The 18,406-nt window shown below is 36.7% G+C and overlaps 1 protein-coding gene across 1 annotated transcript in view; it reads left to right on the top strand.

Annotated features, from left to right (window-relative positions):
- LOC140743748 (ecdysone-induced protein 78C) overlaps positions 1-18,406 on the top strand; it is a 97,454-nt gene that overhangs the window by 1,765 nt on the left and 77,283 nt on the right. Inside the window, exon 2 of the mRNA XM_073075297.1 lies at positions 14,838-14,881. Within this exon, the coding sequence (XP_072931398.1) occupies positions 14,838-14,881 (44 nt within the window). The remainder of the gene's footprint in view (positions 1-14,837; positions 14,882-18,406) is intronic.

The raw sequence follows: 18,406 nt of genomic DNA, 5'->3' as shown, positions 1-18,406 counted from the left end.
TTGTCCTCGCAAGTTGGCAAACCTTTTCGTTCATATTTCACGGGGAATCCCTAGATTGTATTGTATTAGATTAGATTAGATTAGATTGTATTCACGTCACGTCGTTCAAGTTGTTTTTGTTGTCATTATTCGTTAGTGTTTATGCACAAGTAGAGATGGGTTGTACTAGGTAAATTTGGGACTAGATATGCCTGTTCCTAGTATTTAAAAATACGTGATCCAGAAAGCTGTTCCACCTAGTCCCATTAAGTCTCATTAGTTAGTACAATTTGGTGTGTGTGGTTGTACTATGTATTTATTCTTGGACTAGGAAGCTAGTTCGTTCATGCCTTGCATCAATACGTAAGGGCGGTAAGAGTTGCACACGCACTCACTAGTAATAATGAATTGTAATCTTTCCTTCATACTGTATACAGACTTAGGACTGTCAACGTTAGATTCATCAAAATAGTAGTTTGATTTATCATTAAAGGTTTCGTGAGCCGCCGCGGCGTCCACCTAAATGACATTCGTATAGATTCGGAATAGATACACGACTGAACAATTCCGAATTTTCACACATTTGACATTTCATACTTAATGCTACTAGTAATTCGCATCGAGTATCTGTTTGTTCCGACAGCGACTAGGTGTAGTTAAAAAGGACAAGTATATTTTTTGCCTGCCCATTTAATTGCGTTTTATTAGTTTTTACTCTTATTCGCATTAAAAATCTCTTGTTTTATTTCTTAGTATCGTAAAGTAAATATGTAAGTAAAAGTATCCCAAGGATAAAAACTATAACATAACTTTTTTGCGAGTTTAGGGTAAAAATTGACACTTGAGTGTTACGTAACGTTTAGAGAGGGGGAGGGGGGTATAGAAAAACGTTACGGTGCGTTACAAGGGGGGGAGGGGGGGTCAAAAATCTTAAAAAATTGCGTTACGTTATACTTGAACGGCCCCCAAATAGGTGTACCTATAGTGCGAACAGAGTCCACTTCATGTCATTGTCTTCTTTCCCTTAAATAAAAAAGTAACTGACCTGTTTCAAGTATAAAATGAACGAGATGATGTAAATCTGTAAAGCGGATGATACGCCATACATATATCGATGTTGGCTGCCACACTTATCCGAGAGTAGTCTTCTATCGGCTTCCTGTCTCTGGAAGCGCGTAGGCTAAGTGTCCTCAAATATTAGACACACAACGGTTTTTATATAAAAGTTTTCAAAATGTTCATATAACAAAATTATGCACACCAAGTTATCCCACCGGATAGGATTGAGATCGATAGTATCCAATGGACTGTAATAATCATGAATATGTAGAAGGTGGTATGGTGGTGGTAGGAATTTGAAGGTGGTAGAACCCATTGTGGTTCGACTCCGGCGGCACCACCGCCACACCTATTTCAACCTAATAACAGCAGTGTTAAGCGCTGCTGTGTTCCGGTTTGAACGGTGTGGTAAGGGAGACATACTTTTCCGAGGCGTTCCAGCTTAGTCCTCAGGGGTAGCGGCGCATCTGTGGCCGACCTCAGACAGGAATATCTAATCCTGTCTGGGATTGATTACAGATGTCAATGGGCGGCAGTAGCCACTTACCATCAGGTGGACTGCATGCTCGTCTGCTACTCCTATATTATAAAAAAAAAGTGTTATGTTCCCAAGGTAACAAAAAACCCAAGGTTTAGATACAAATAAAAATACTAAGGAGGTTCGATATACTCTGAAATACGTAATTAGGTACCCTGTGTCGTGGGAGTGACACGGGGTTGTGTGTGATTCTTACCGCACTAAAACCCTCCCGGTGACCGTCCTCGACGCTGCGTTGAGGACTCCGGGATCTCCAAAGGAATGCAACCGGAGTACTCTAAGCATCTTGCCCAGTCGGGTACTATTCATGCTAAAATCGCAATTAGAATTATATACTTATTTTATGACTATATAGATATATAACAAGTAACCAAACAAGTACAAAGAACTGACCTCAAACATTTTTAAGAGAAAATTAAGGATATATAATCGCTTATGCAACGCTGCTTTTATGACATCAATGTATATATTCAATGTACAAAATAATAATGACATATAATAATTTGATACCAATCAACTTGCTTTTTAATTTTTAAGTATGTTTTCTCTAAATTTTACAATTTGATATGATTGCGTACCATTGTAATGGTAGAATACGTACTTCTCTTGCTGTAACTTCTTGCATTACTTAACCGTAGTACATTCTTGCAAAGAAATAGAAATATCTTTTATTTCATTTCATTTCGGGTCTCAAACTACCTTTGCACAAAATTTCATCCAAATCGGTTTAGAGGTTTAATCATGAAGAAAAAATAGACAGGCAGAGTTACTTAATCATTTATAATATTAGTAGGGATTAAAATAACCTAGTTTATCTGTAACAGTTACAGTTTCTTCGACGGCCAACCAGGTCACCAATGACGTCAACACTCAGTAGCCGGAATCCGAGAATAAATCAGTTAAGGCACAAAGTTAGTCCCCTGCTCGACTCAGTTGAGAAGCCTTGTTTTAAACGTTGTTGTTATGTACATTCACGAGCATAAATATATGACTATGGGCAGATTAGCAAAAATATCTGACCCAAGAACAAGTTCAGTAATATCTGCCTGCAAGAACGCAGCAAAAATATCTGACATTTATAGGCAGCAAAAATATGTGATGATAACGTTGATCAAATAATTGTGACATGTGTTATGACATGTGACGTCAACTAAGGTGCAATAATATCTGACATAATTTATAAATATCTTTGATGTAAATGTATCAACCTCCAGCATATATTATTGAACTCGTTATGGGGTCACATATTTTTGCTGATCTGCCCATAGTCATATATTTATGCTCGTGACTGTACAATTGAATATAATTTATACAATTATATTGTGCTAGCAGTTGTATAGCATCGCAAGTACCGCAATGCGAGAAGCAATTTTAATATTTACGATCTAAGTGAATAAGTAAGACCAACTTAAACCCTGTCAATAAAACTATGCTGAATTCGGATAGGTACGACCACTGGTAGGTTAAACTGCAAATACGTTCGCAAGTTTTGAAATGTTTCTTCAAAGTTACAATGCTAACAAAACATCATGAAAATAACATCTCTAGTAAGTAGTAGTTAACCTTTTGGGAAAAAGAACCTTTTGTGGTTTTACGCCGGTGGCACTACCACCACACTTATTTCTGCCTAATAACAGCAGTGTTAAGCTGTTCTGGTTTGAAGGATGTGGTAAGGCAGACATACTTTTCGGAGGCGTTCCTGCTTAGTCCTCAGGGGTAGTGGCGCATCTGTGACTGACCTCAGACAGGAAACTAATCTTATTTGGGGTTGATTAGAAAAGTCCATGGGCGGCAGTAGTCACTTACCATCAGATGGGCTGCATCTTTATCTGCTACTCCTTTATTGTAAATTAACAAAACACGAAGTGTTATGTTTATAAGAAATCGAATTAATAATTATTAGATAATTTTTGAAGATATCTTTTTAATTAAAATACAAGAACTATCATGGTAATGTCATAGTTTCAAGTTTAAATCGTCGGCAGTTCCCGCGACTGCCTGTATTATTATTTTTTAATATTTCATCGCATACATATTACGTCGGTTCGTTTCTTATTGGGGATCAGTTAGGAATTTCAGGCAATATTGGCGCAATACCAACTAGATTTTACAATAAGCGTTTCTCACGTTTAATATAGTGAGACGGATATGCTCGTGTACCGGAAATCCTTCCTACGATTTTCTCGGTACTCGGAAACTTAAAAATAGATATCGAGAGTATGTCATAACAAATACCATTTTTATATAATACCCTTTCACTTTATCATCATATTTCCATATAAGATCCGCTTTACTCCTATTTGTATCGTTTCGTAAAGGTCACGCTAAATTTATACTAAGTATTTCTAAGCGTGGGGCACTGTTATAAACTGTTTGATAAATATATAAGAAGAAGATATGCGATATAAGAAGATATGCGAAGAAGAAGATATGAAGAATGTAAAAAAAGTCCATATGAATTTATGAGAAATAGCACCGAGAGAAAACCTGGAAGTACATACTGGAAGTTTTCATAGAGCTCTTATAAGTGTATGAAGTCCTTACACGCACAGTCGTTCTCTATTACAGATTTAATTATCAAGGAATAATTAAAAACAATATTTTTTGTGATATGGTGTTTTCTTCGTAATAATTCAGTTTTGGTGTGAGACTGAAAACGCGTCATTTTCCTACCGCCTTCGTACCGTACCGTAGGAATATGATTTTCTTTCTTCTAGTGAGTTGTAAGCCTTAAACGATTGCAAGGCCGACAACAAACGTCATCTGATATTCCAAGAGCTCAGTAATCGCAGGATGCACATGTTCGCTCTTGGAAGCGCTAACTTCCAGTGTCAATTGTTTTTCATTGGACCGCGTCCCCCAGTTGACACCTATTACAAATTGCATGTCGAGGTTGATATATTGCATATTCCGGTTGTAATTTATTGTGATGAAGAATGACGCATTATCGTACCAAGATACCTTGTAAGAAAATAAACATCCGTTGTTTTTTTTTAATTAGACATACTACCCGGAAATTCAATTTCGTGTACCTACAATGAAAGTTTAATGAGTAATATGAGAAAATATATATACCTATATACTGCTTGCTAGTATTATCTAATGGCAAGTTGTCACCATATCTGTATCTGGTCTTGCACGAATCTCTAGTGGACTAGGGGAGAAGGGACCAAAGGGGCGGTCCGCCCAGGGCTCCCGGTTCTGGGTTCCCCCAAACACAGTTCCTAGCCCTTTCGAACTACAAAGAAGTAGTTGAAATGCTCACATATAAGAAATATCTGTGTACGTAATGTGTTATTAAAAAAAGTCGCCAACTTTCCGCCCCAGAGCTCCGTCGACATTAGTCCGCCACTATCACGAATAAAGTATTTTTAAAGAAAAATCTAAATTACCACTAATAAATAGTTGTAAGGTATCCGCGAGTTGTCCCTGTAGTTCCGGGACTAGAATAGGGCTACGGTATCCCCTGCCTGTCGTAAGAGGCGCCTAAAAGGGGGCTTCCGGGGTTGCCGGCGGCAAGAGTGGGAGCTCAAACCGTCCGTAGAGCAACCCCGAGAAGGACGGCGGCATGTGTGGTCGCATGCCGTCGTAAACACTAGATGTGAGGGAGGAGCGTAAAGTGCTCCCCCCACGGCAGAGCCCGACCGGGATATCGCGCTTGGAGGAGTCCGGTTGTGTTCCATTGGAGATCCCGGAGTTCTCCACCAAGCGCTGAGGACGGCCACCGGGGGGGTTTTAGTGCGGTAAAAATCCCACATAACCCGGCGTCGCTCCCACGTCGTCGGGTACCTTTTGAAGGTTTCCCCCTCGAAAACAAAAAAAATAAAGGTATCCGCGAGTGGGTGAAAATCACATCCTACGCATTCAGGATGTATAACCGATATTGATTTCTAAGTTTTCCACCTTATTCATAAGGAATACGTAACGAAGGAAGGTAAAGGTAGAAAAGGTTCGAAGATTTATTAAAAAAATGGAATCAAGAAAATACCGTCGTTTTACAGTACAATCTTTTCAATTGACTCTATTGAAGCTTATGGGCGAATTATCGGCAATTTGCTTTCAAAAGAAGTCACCGGGAGATCTTCTTTTAAATTGTAATTATCTACCTACGTTTATATTTTCAAACGTATTGGTATTTTTCCTTCAATCATAATATAGATATGTGTAAAAAATATGAGTATCTCTTGAACATTAAACAAAAAACAATCTTTGCGGTAAATAAATTACATACTTCATTCGTTGTCCCAACGGACATCATAGATAGTATTAGTACTTATGACATAACCTTATTATAATTATTTTGGCGTGTTGTCCGTGATAAATTGTCCGAATTGCAAATGATGTGAGACCCGTTTATGTGATTGTGTTAAGTGTACCTACTTTAAATATTAATTGCGTTTGTTTGTCTGCAGCTTATACACAAATTTCGGCGTGATTATTCTAACGGGGTTTTCATTAGGCAAAGAGACTAGCTGATCATTTTAATGATTTTTGACCTATCTGTATTTTCGTAATTTAAAAATGTTGTATAGTCCGCGTAAAACTGCTGGTCCGCTCTGAATATAGAAATGAATCGCGTCACCATAGGAAATTGTATGACTACACTCCTCGTAACAACTTCAGAGCGGACTATACATTTTTACTTTTCTCCATATTGTAAATCGTTTTTTGTAGTTAGGTTACTCTGGTTCTAACAGCCTCAATTATGCAAGATGTTGACAAAACGTTAATTGTAATTTAGAAATAGTAAGGGCGCCATCGCTTGACGACTAGAAGCAAGTCATCACATCTGTTAGAGGTGGAAGACCACTGTCTGGTGTAGGTGCACGTGGTTTACGTGTCACCGGCGTGTATGGTTCTTACTATTTAAACAACAGCCTCCATTTATATTCACACGAGCAATTCTAATTAATTTTCAGGGGTACAAGCAACTCACATTCCATACAAGTGACAGTTTTATGACGCGATCCCTCTCATAATAAAAAGGCATTGCGCCAATTCATAAGAAACTTTCTATCTTCGGTTCTTATGAGTCGCATACGGCCGAAAACTTTATTAGGAACTAAAAAAAAAACCTTCATAGTTTATTAATTTTTAAGGCGCACGCTTGAGATTCGAACGCGGTTTTATAGTATATAAAGATAGAATTATAATACAATGTATTGAGCTGTCATCCCGGTCTTTTTGGCTAATGACGATATTATTTTTAAATAATAAGGTGGTTGAACCCTTTGTGGTTCGACTCCGGTGGCACCACCGCCACACCTATTTCTGCCTAATAACAGCAGTGTTACGCGCTGTTGTGTTCCGTTTTGAAGGGCGTGGTAAAGGAGACATACTTTTCCGAGGCGTTCCAGCTAAGTCCTCAGGGCGCATCTGTGGCCGACCTCAGGTAGGAATATCTATCCTGTCTGGCGTTGATTACAGATATCCATGGGCGGTAGGTGCTACTTACCATCAGGTGGACTGCATGCTCGTCTGCTATTCCTATAATATAGGAGTAAGTTAAATATAACTCTCAAACTGAACATATTTAGATGATTTGCTAAGCCGATGTTTTTTACAGCAGTTTCATGACGCTCGGTGGCTCTGACATGTGGATGCTGTGTGGAAATCTTTCAAGGCCAAGTCATTTTACTTTCTGAGATATTATAAGTATCTCCAAATTTTTATAAATCTCAATTTCAAATTGGCTTTTTGTCAGTCGTTTAGTTGAGCAGGGGAGTCAAAACATGTACGAAATACCTCCCAAAATTTACTTTCTAAGCAATATAACATCAATAGGTTGTCCAGTTAAAGTGTCGCATTTTAATTCAACGCTCGTATGTGTGTAGATCTATTTGGACACCATGGACTTTCTTGTCAGCGCAGTGGTCGCTTATCGCGCCCTGCTACCATCTATGACGTCATTCGTCGGGCTTTTATCACTGTCAATGTGCCGGCTTGTTTAGAGCCGAATGGTCACGCACGTGACGATGGCAATCTGCCCGACGGTATGCCGTTATTACCCTGGACGGGGGAAGGATGCTAGTGTGCTAGTTTGTATCGATACATTGGCTCCTCACCTGCAGGTGTCTACATCTGTCGCGGGAGCGGCGGCTACTACTACTGGAAACACCAAGCGTCACAAATATATTAGTTTGTGTAATAATATTTGTGGCGTTTGATTTTGAACCTTTAGGTCCAAGGGTTCCGGATGCTTGGCAGTTGTATAAACAACCGTCAACACGTCTGGTCGACGTCTCTGGAGATCGAATAGGCGCGCATTTGGCTCAACGAATTCCTATATCTATTTAAAGAGGAAATGCTGCCAGCATCTTGGGTGCCTTGCCCAAGGACAGCGATGGTGATAATTTTTTATGGTAGTTATTATATTTTTGTATTTATTTTTTTGTATATATGTACATTTTGTAAACAAATTTCTATTAGTGTCCAATTTGATTATTTTTTCTAGTACAATAACTAATACTATCAATACAAAAGGAGTAAACAGGACATGTCCCTTCGTGACCATGACCCGTCGTGGACTTTTGTACTAATTTTATTTGACCTATTTTATATTGACATATACTTTTATGTATTCTCGAGGGTCGAGTTACATGTTCGAGCGTATTTATTCATTTACAACAAACAAACATTTTATAATATATAATAGAGGAAATAGTTCATATATACATACAGATACAGGTACAGGTAAATATTTACCTGTATGTGGTAGGTACATCGGTGTAATTTCATATAACTTAATTTTTTTAATGACAGATTATTCTAAAGCTACACGATACCTATTCCTTGCTCATAAACAGTGCATCGTTGGATTTTTATATATACCAGTAGCAGATGAGCATGCAGTACATCTGTCTACTGCCACTTATGGACAGTTATGAATTAGACTGGTTGAAGCCTATTTTAAATAGGCTTCAGGGTTATTACCCTATTGGGTTAATTACAGAGTCTATAATTGTAACAGACGAAGATGTCAGTCATATGTACTATGTAATTTATACTTTCCTCATAAATATAAAAATAAACACCAGGATTTCAAACTGACTCTTGGTTTTATCTGAAACTGCGAAATCTTAGCCCCATTGTCAACTACTTAGTGAACGTAGTTATTTAGGTAGATACTTTTAAAGTAAATACATAATATAGATAAAGACACGTGAGAAATATTATGAATGAGTAGTAATAAGTCCGGTTTTTAACTGAGCAACCATCTTTTCTGACGAATGAGGACCATAGAGCATTCCCGTATAAGTATTTCTATTTTACCTTTTATCCGATAAGTATACCTTAAATGTGTATGTAAGCGTTTTTATAGTGTTTGAGAGATATTGAAAAATTACCTATTCTTAAAACTTTTAATTTCTTAAGACTTATAAACGCCGATAAATTTTGAATTTAGGTTTTTCAATTAGACAAGATATGAAAAGTTGAAAATTCTTAAAAAAATGTTAAATATAAAACCATTATTAGTTGATTTTAAATATTTTATTAATTATTTGACAGTCTTAAATCATAATTTTATAATTTAAATATCGTACTTTTAATTGTATCCACGCAAAATAGCATTAATCTTTCTTTTCCTGTTTATGTCGTAAGTTGTTACTTTGTATTGTGTAGAAACAGATGGCTTATATAGTTTCTACATCAGCTACTTTTCAGTTTACTTTTCAGTCAGTGCTTGGATAAAGTTAGTTAATTTGTGTAGTTGTCGTCTCATAAGATAGTCTAGTGGATTTATTATTATGTTTAGCGGTACGCAAGCGTTTGTCATGATTTGAAAATACTAATAGCCCGATAGAATGAATTTCGATCTACAAGCTGGTGATCCGAATTTAAAAGTTCTTCAAAGGGCGCAAAGCATGTAAAGTCTGTTATATTACTCAGGTCCTTCTTATTTTGCAACAATTTGCATCTAGACATGGTTGGACATGGAATCAGGCCCTACATGTGAGACAGTAATGGGTTCATGATGGCATCCTGACTAACTTTGTAATTTATGTGTAATTTAATAAATTCAGTTCATGCAATTGCTTAAAACATTATATTTGTCATAATAGAACAGTATCATGACAGTGACCACCAAAATTTCCTGTTGAATTTATCTCGTAGGAATTATTCATGGATAACTCTTATAAAAGCAATGTTTTTCGACTGACGAATCATTTTTGAGCAAAGTTGTAAAACAATATGTCCGATGTAAATCCGTACACTGACGTGTTGTATTAGAATTTTTGGGAACGAAAGCTACCAGTCTTGACAGAACGTTTGGAGACTCGCCGGGGAGTGACGCGATACAGGAAGAAATTCGGACCTTTTTAATACTAAATTGTCAAGTAAAATACTTTTTTATACGAATATTGTATTTGTTACCACCGAATTTGTGAATCTAATCGGTGGACCGGGCTCGAGGTATCGACTCGTTTAATGCATAAGCGATTTTTGTCAATTTAGTTTACAATTCAAATATTGAGACTCTCGCCCGTCGTTCCTCTTCTGCGGCGTGATAGAAAAAAGACCAATAAAAACCCGTGTGCGTCCTTGAAATACAGAGTCCCCAATAACCCACTGGCCGTGTTTATACGAAAAAATTTTGGAGGTGAATTGCTCCTACATAGTAAACTATACGAGATTTTTTGGCATTTTTCCGCGTTTTTTCGAGCTCTTGTGACGTGCGTATCAGACAGAGTTGCGAATCGCCCGGTCGTACTGAAAACGATAGCATTTCTCCATGATGAAACTGACGGTCTCGGTTGTTTCGCGGGGCACCTCAATGAGGGGATGGCCGCACATAAGGTGAGGATTTTCTTTAATTTTATTTTATTTTAACTGCCTAAAAATAAAATGAAAATTAACTGTCTGTAATTGGAGGCACATCATTTTTTTATATTTATTATTGCAGTTTTATACATCTGAAATTTGGAGTTATTGAAGTATTGATAATTTAATGAGTCTTTGTTAATATAAATCAATAATAATTATTATAACTACAGTTTTGACTTATAATTGCATTTAAGAAAAGTGTCCACTTAATTAATTAAATGTCAAGTCTTATTATAATATGTAATAAGGATTTCATTTTTGTATATTATATATTTCACCGTGCGTGCCATTGATTTACATATATACCTTTTATTGTGATTTATAGTTTAGCGATTTGTTTTCCGGGAAGGAGGTAGACGCTTCTGTTATTTTAAAGTGAGGACAAGAACATTGGCACATATAAATGATATGTAAGTTTGGCTCCAATTCTCTTGATGTTCCATGGATGGGAACGGATTTATCTCCACAACTGCGGGTTTGTAGCATCCACCATGTTGCTTTAACGCGTATTATTGGTATAAACGAGAATACGGTTACTACCCGTATCTGTACCCAACTAAATTCCTCTTGGGTCACTTAGGATTTAATTCTTTAGAGGTCCGTAGAAACCTCAACCAAATTGAAATTATGTGCAAGATTTTACATAATGCTGTTGAGGCGCAGGAACTTCACAATCAGCTTTGCCGAATATTTGTCCCAGACAATTATCAACGAAGCCGAAAGCACAAGTTATTTGTGGTTCCGCCTTCCCGCACTGTGTCGCGCGCTAAATCACCTGTTCCGCGCACACTTGCGACATTAAACGCGCTCATGGATCATTATCCGAACTGTGATGTGCTTGCTGATGACTGGAAGCTGATCATGTCTGTATGCTTGGAGTTCTGTGAGTTGTCTGTATGTTAGATCTGTCTAGTTAGTGTAAGTGGCCTCGGCCGTTCTAATTAGATCAATAAAATAAAAAATAAATAAATAAATTGGAGTTGGTACGGGTCTCTGTAGTCCTCCGACGAGGCTTAATGACTGCTGTCCTACAATATTAACCGCAATCGAACGGTTCGACGTGCCCTCCGATTTGCCAATTACGGCTCTAACCTCCGGCCGCATTCGACGTTGCTTAAGTTTATAGATCGGTTGAAATCTACGAGCACTCAAGCTGCGGGACTATGCCCGCTTCGTAAGAATATATAATAAAATCGCGATATTCATCGAAAAATACTTTGTAGAAAAGTAATCTAGTAAAATTTAGGTTGGGCTAAAACTGGGGTTTGATATGGACTTAGAATTAAAGCCTAATTTAAGATATTAAGTAACATCGCGCTCATAATTTATTGTCTAGCAATAAACTTCGGAATAAAAATGTAGGATCCCTGTCTGTCTTTTTACGAAATACTTTTTATTTGCAGCGTTCTGCATTTATAGGTCGAACTTTTAGCTCGGCTTAGAGCGTGTCATCGGGTTTTAGGCCAGTATAGTGGGATGAAATAGCAGGTTCTTAGGAAAATAGGGTTTATATTTTATGTAGAGTTTTCATATCGTATTCGTTCACACCAGCTTTGCATTTCTGGCGTCACCGTCTACGTTTTATTAAAAGTTGATTCGTGCTTATGTAAAATATTTCTTATTTATTCAAGGTATATTATTTTCCGTACATATTACGTATATGTATATATGTACACAGGGTGCCCCGTAAGTAACACGACAAACTTAGGGAGAACATATATTAGGCTGACCTATCAGACAAATAAAATGACCTTAGTAAAAGTGTTACCGTTTTTGAACTATCAATTGTTTTATTTTTTTTTAATTCACCCCTATTCGTCTCCTTTCGTTAACTGCGTGTGTAAATTTGGTGATGCGGTATTTATTTTTTCTGTAAAATACTACCAGATAGTTGGTTTACCATATTGAAATGTAAATTGGTTAAAAGATGTTTATACCCTTTGGATAAAATGTTTTTCTTCAGGACTTCTATTATTGTACTTCAGCTATACTGGTTGAAGGTGGTAGAACCCTTTGTGGTTCGACTCCGGCGGCACCACCGCCACACCTATTTCTGCCTCATAACAGCAGTGTAAAGCGCTGCTGTATTATAGTTTTAAGGGTTTGGTATCGGAGACATACTTTTCCGAGCCGTTCCAGCTTAGTCCTCAGTGGCAGCGGCGCATCTGTGGCCGACCTCAGATAGGAATATATAATCCTATCTGGGGTTAATTACAGATGTCCATGGGCGGCAGTAGCTACTTCCCATCAGGTGGACTGCATGCTCATCTGCTACTCTTATATTATAAAAATAAAAAAAAGAAATACTTACTGTTATAATACTCAATGTTTCCTTCGTACTTACAGAATTTGTAAATACCTAGGATTGTAAGTAGGTACCTAGGATTTTGAACTGTAGCTAAAACGATTTTTCTCAAACTCAAAGCTCAAACTGAAAACTTTCTATCGTGACTGCGGCTATTGTATCCAAAAAGTTCAGTAATATGGGTATACATGCATGCTATGGGTATGTCGCTACATGCAGTTATAGCTTGTAAACTGTAACTAAAACTGTAGTTATAGCTGTAACTTTTAATGTGTGTATATAAACATTTCATCTGAGTGCAAATTGCACCTGCTCAACCTTTGATGTGTAATGCGATTAGCCACGGAAGACTTAACATAAGGACCTAAACTATATCGTTTTAATAGACACGCGCCACTGATCTATGAGCGACAAGTTCAAAACAACTACACAAACACTATATCATCATCATCAACCAATTACTGTTCCACTGCTGGGCGCGGGTCTCCTCTCAGAATGAGAAGGATTAGGCCATAGTCCACCGCGCTGGCCAAGTGCGTATTGATAGACTTCACATACCTGTGAAAGCTTTTTTTATTTATTTTTTCAGATATGCAGGTTTTCTCACGTTGTTTTCCTTCCCCGTTTAAGCAAGTGCGTGCCTGGAATTTGAACCCTGCGCTTGAGAGGCAGAGTTGCTTAACCATTAGACTATCACTGCTTAAACAGTACATACGATCTTCTAATGTCGTGACATAGATATTAGTAATAAGTATATCATAAATGCATCTGATCCGTGGTAGCAGGGAGAACCCCATTGATAGCGAGTGCCATTAGAGCTAGGGGTCGCAAACCGGGATTCGGGATTTCGAAAATACCGGGATACCGTGCGAAATTTAAGTTATTAATACCGGTTTAAATTTCACAAAAACCGGGATTTTCAGTATTTTCGGTTTTTAGTAAAATAAAACAAAATAGAGTTACGCGCCATTTAAATGAAAATACCCGCAGGTGAGTGCGTGTGTTTTGAGTACTATTGTATAAATGAGGTACTGACAACGCTCTCTGGACATTATTTTCAATGCCTGTTTAGGTCATAGGTTACTTCCAACAGCCTAGAAGATAGCTACAGTCATCAGTAACTGGTTTTAACGTTTTTCACTCTAAATACCTTATATTTATTACAATTTTTGTATTGTTTTTCCTTTGAAACTACATTCGCTACAGAATTTTTCTTCAAGTGAACATTGTGATTTTAAATATTCATTCCTTTCACAGCAATCTTGATGTCATCATTTAAATTCTTGATTCACAATTTTCAGACAATTTTTAAGCTCAACAACGTATTCTTCTATGGATTCACTTGATTTTTGGCATCTTTTACGGAGTTCTGGTTGATGTAAAACATTATTTTTTATAGGATGTTAATTTTTTCAGTCTTCCACATATAATTTTATATGTTTCATTTATTGATGAATTCGAAACACATAACGTCGCTTGCTATAATGGGATCTTTACGCCTTCGAAATACTATTAAATTTACATTACACATAGTAAAATACTTAATAACAATTACTAACTTTATCTTAATCTCGGAAATATCGAAAAAAACCGGAATACCGGTATTTGTCTGGGGTCAGCACCGAAAATGTCGGTTTTGCTTAAATGATTCGGTATTGCGACCCCTAATTAGAGCCAAATTGATTAGCAATTCCCGAATACAATAAGATAATATAAGTGCTGATAATAATTGCCCTAAACGTTAAAATACCTAATGATTTTATTATAAAAGTATATTTTTGTATTTTTATCCCAGTATAAGCTATTTTAATAACAAAAAAAGTCATAGGTTTCTCTTTACGAGTATGTTATTTTACTATTTAAAGGCTCTCTATAATATTATTAAACCTACCTACACTATGTTTATTGTAGACTATACTCATAACATTTTAGAAATTTAATAAATCTTTTAAAAACTTTTTAGACGTGTAATGTTTATTGCATATAAACCCATATATTTAAGTGCCTACTTAAATTTAAGATAAGAATGAGTTAAGATTTTCGCCTGACAGGGATTCGTACGACTGAATGGTTTTGTATAACTTACAGAAATATCAATGGAATCGGTATTAAAATATACTTCTCTTTCAGTTTCAGAGACGACGATGAGTCCCCGCCGCCGCGGAGCTCGCCAGGTAAACACTTTTTATAATTTACGCGACTGTGACATATGACACGGGCCCTGCGACCTCCACGTTACCTTTTCTCTTGAATTTTGATCTCGTTTTTGCGTGTGTTCTGTTGACGTACATCGGGATGATGTTTTATTTCCGTGTTTCCGTACGCTGCTACTTACTAACATCTATAAATAGAAAATGTGGAAATCATTTCATTTTCATTTTTTAAAAGTAAATGACGTTAGTCAAATTCTATTAAATATATTTCTATTAATATTAAATATATTGCCTTCAACGATCGAATCGATGGGCATTTTTTATTTTATATAATCTAGTCTAGCCAGGCAACAGACCGTGCCACAAGTTCATATATCTACAATCGTCAAGATCACAGGTCAAAACTCATGTTTCTTAAAAAGTCTAAACTTGATTGAATTTATATAGCAGATTTTGTACGGCCGACTGAATTTCATTGGGGCAATATAAGTTAAGAATTAACTAACTTATTAGTTAAGAATGTATTCTTAACTTATATACCAGTCACGTTAACGGTCACGCTGACCTATATTATAGACAGCGCCAAACTGCAAGTCCGCTCTGAAGTTGTTGCGAGCAGGTGTAGTCATACAATTTGCTAATACGACGCGATTCATTTCTATATTCAGTGCGGACTAGCAGTTATACGCGAACTATACCTATATACCTTCTACTATATTTATATTTAATTGTTATATTTTTTTTTAAATTTTAAAATGTGATGTTAGTTTAATAGTAAACAGTCTTCTGTATTATATTATCGTCGTAATGTGCGATTTTAAAACGTAACAATTTATTACGACTATTTCATAATCCCAAAAAAAATTTTCTTTAGTAAATAAATTTACTGTACAATTATTAATCTCCTTTTATCATTAAATCATTTTTACAATTCGCTCATAATATAACAGCTTCTGGGATTAATTAAAATGAAGCTAATAGTAGTTCTTGTGTGGAATGAATAAGGTTTCAATCTGTATGTGTGTGGAGTCGTGGTGAGATGCGAGCGATATCGTCTATTGGACATTTATCGCGGCTTCCGAGTTCAAGCACCGGTAGCGCACAAAAACAACGACATGAGTTACCGTGGAATGATCCGTGCGCGCTACCCAACCTTGTGCGCTACTGAAAGCTATCTTTATACATTTATATATTACAAACTTCTTGCTATCTTGCCAGTATTCATACAAATATTTTTTTTACCACGCTTTTATTAGCTTGACCTTTATGTATGTATGTACTTATCTTTGTATGTATGAATTTAAATATTTTTATCCCATTCACCAGATCAGGGTCGACAGAAATCAGGATGAACGATTTTCCTTGTGCGATATTAGCGTGGTTTTTAAATTTAGATTTTAAACTATAATTATTTATAATATAGGAGTAGCAGACGAGCGTGCAATCCACCTGATGGTATGTGGCTACCGCCGCCCATGGATAACTGTAATCAATCCCAGAGAGAATTAAATATGGAACGCTTCGAAAAAGTATGTGTCGCTTACCACACCCTTCAAACCAGAATACAGAGCTTAACGCTGCTGTTATGAGGCAGAAATAGGTGTGGCGTTGGTGCTGCCGGAGTCGAACCACAAAGGGTCTACCACCTTCAAAGATAAATTAAGAAACTGATTGAGATTTAGGAGTACTTATGTAAGTTCTTTAGACAATTTGTCCATGGGCCTGTGTTTGTAACTTTAAGACTATTTTTTCTATAGTTTAGTTGAAAATAACCAAGATATCTTCGTCTTGTTTCATTTCTTTGTCTTGTTTTCGTCTAGTTTTTATATGACTTGAACAAAATCTGTATATAAAAACAACAAATCATATGCAATCCAATTAGATGACATATGTAATGTTACTATTAAATATCACTTTCTTACACAGTATTGCTTATAATAATATTTTCTTGCAATTTATTACGACTTAAGTATTAATTATAACGAAACGTCTCTCGTGGTAAATATTAAGTTTCGATTTTTCAAATTGCTCTATTACGAAAGGTATAATTATTTAATTATAACTCCTCGGCGACTGGAGTTTATAACTTACTGTCAGAATTCTTAATACAAAATCGATCGCTATAATCCATAGTATTTATAGAACTTCTTGAAGTTGTAACAAAGGGGAACTGTGAAACAAATAATTTTGTTTTAATCGCGCGTTAAGTTTTGTATGGATAAGGAACGATGGGATAGTTCCTGTATTCATAATAAAGAGTGTGAAATTCGCCAAGTTGTCTTCTTTTTTAGTTAAGTCGGTGCCCCCCATTCTTGACTGAATAATATCTTGAGCTAAGAACGCACTCGTTTCAAGGCAAAGGCGACATTTTATTTGAATAGTCCTAAATACGTCGCCGCCCCGCTCGCCGCTACGCTCACCGCGCCGCTCGTAGCTGTGGTCAGCTTCATACATTGTCCTACATTTGTTTTCGCCGTTCAACGCTTACCGCGCCGCTCGGCGCCCCGCTCGCTGCGCCGCTGTTGGTGACACACTAGGATATCATTAACTATCATCGAAACGACTTGAACTATTATAAGTGCGAACAGGTAATGATTATAAAAAACCCGACTGATTAAAAATAATGAACTGAAAAGGCCTTTTCAACCTTATGAAGCCTGTGAAGACTATGACGAATTTGATGATACCTCGCATCTTAAAACCCATGGAGTCGTTTGGGATGTAGGAAGTGCCAAATAATATGAGACACATACATAAAGTAATTATATTGGTACACATATTTTATTGTCGAAAACTTTAATTTTGTCGGCACACCGATAAGACGGCGTCATCTTGCATTCAGTTCGAAATTTTTAACAAGACATGTCTGTAACAAGATTCGTTTTGAGTTAGAAGAAACTGTTCAGTGTATTTTCTGTAACGGGAATTTTGCATGCCAATTATCGAAGTTGACGCCGTGGAAGTTAGTTTTAACGCCCCACACAAAAAGGGAGGTGTTATAAAGTTTAAAGCGTTGGTGGATCTCTTTTGTCAGCGGCTTCGTAGCTCTCAAAGGGGCGGATTTTATTTCTCTTTTTCTTGAAAGCCGTGTTTGAAGAAAACATGAACACCCGTTTGAAGATTTTCATCTCTTTTCCTGGTTAATCTGTAAATTTAGTCCGCATTAAATAATAATTAATATCCTTCTCAATGACTATAGTCTGGCACTGAGAGAATGCATTCCTGTACCCTTATCCCATAATTTAACGTTACGTTTACTCAAAACATTTAATTATTCTGTTCCGTTTGCTTCAGTTTACTGAGTAAACGTAACAATTAGTAAGTGCTCAAGTCTTTTTGTCTGCTTCACATGTTCGCAAAAAAGAAAGACAAAACATAAAGCGCCATTTTGTCAACTTAGACATTTTATGTTACGTTACTGACATAGCCCCTAGCGGATTGTATTAGAACTATATTCTAATACAATCCGCTAGGGGCGCTGATTTTAATTTGTATGGGCAAATACGTAAACAAATACCAAAACAGTCATATTTGTCAACGTAACTG

The sequence above is a fragment of the Epargyreus clarus genome, unplaced genomic scaffold (assembly GCF_041222505.1).
Source record: "Epargyreus clarus isolate Ecla_fem2 unplaced genomic scaffold, WU_Ecla_fem_2.2 ptg000007l, whole genome shotgun sequence".
NCBI lineage: Eukaryota > Metazoa > Arthropoda > Insecta > Lepidoptera > Hesperiidae > Epargyreus > Epargyreus clarus.
This window is presented reverse-complemented; position numbering and strand designations above follow the sequence as displayed.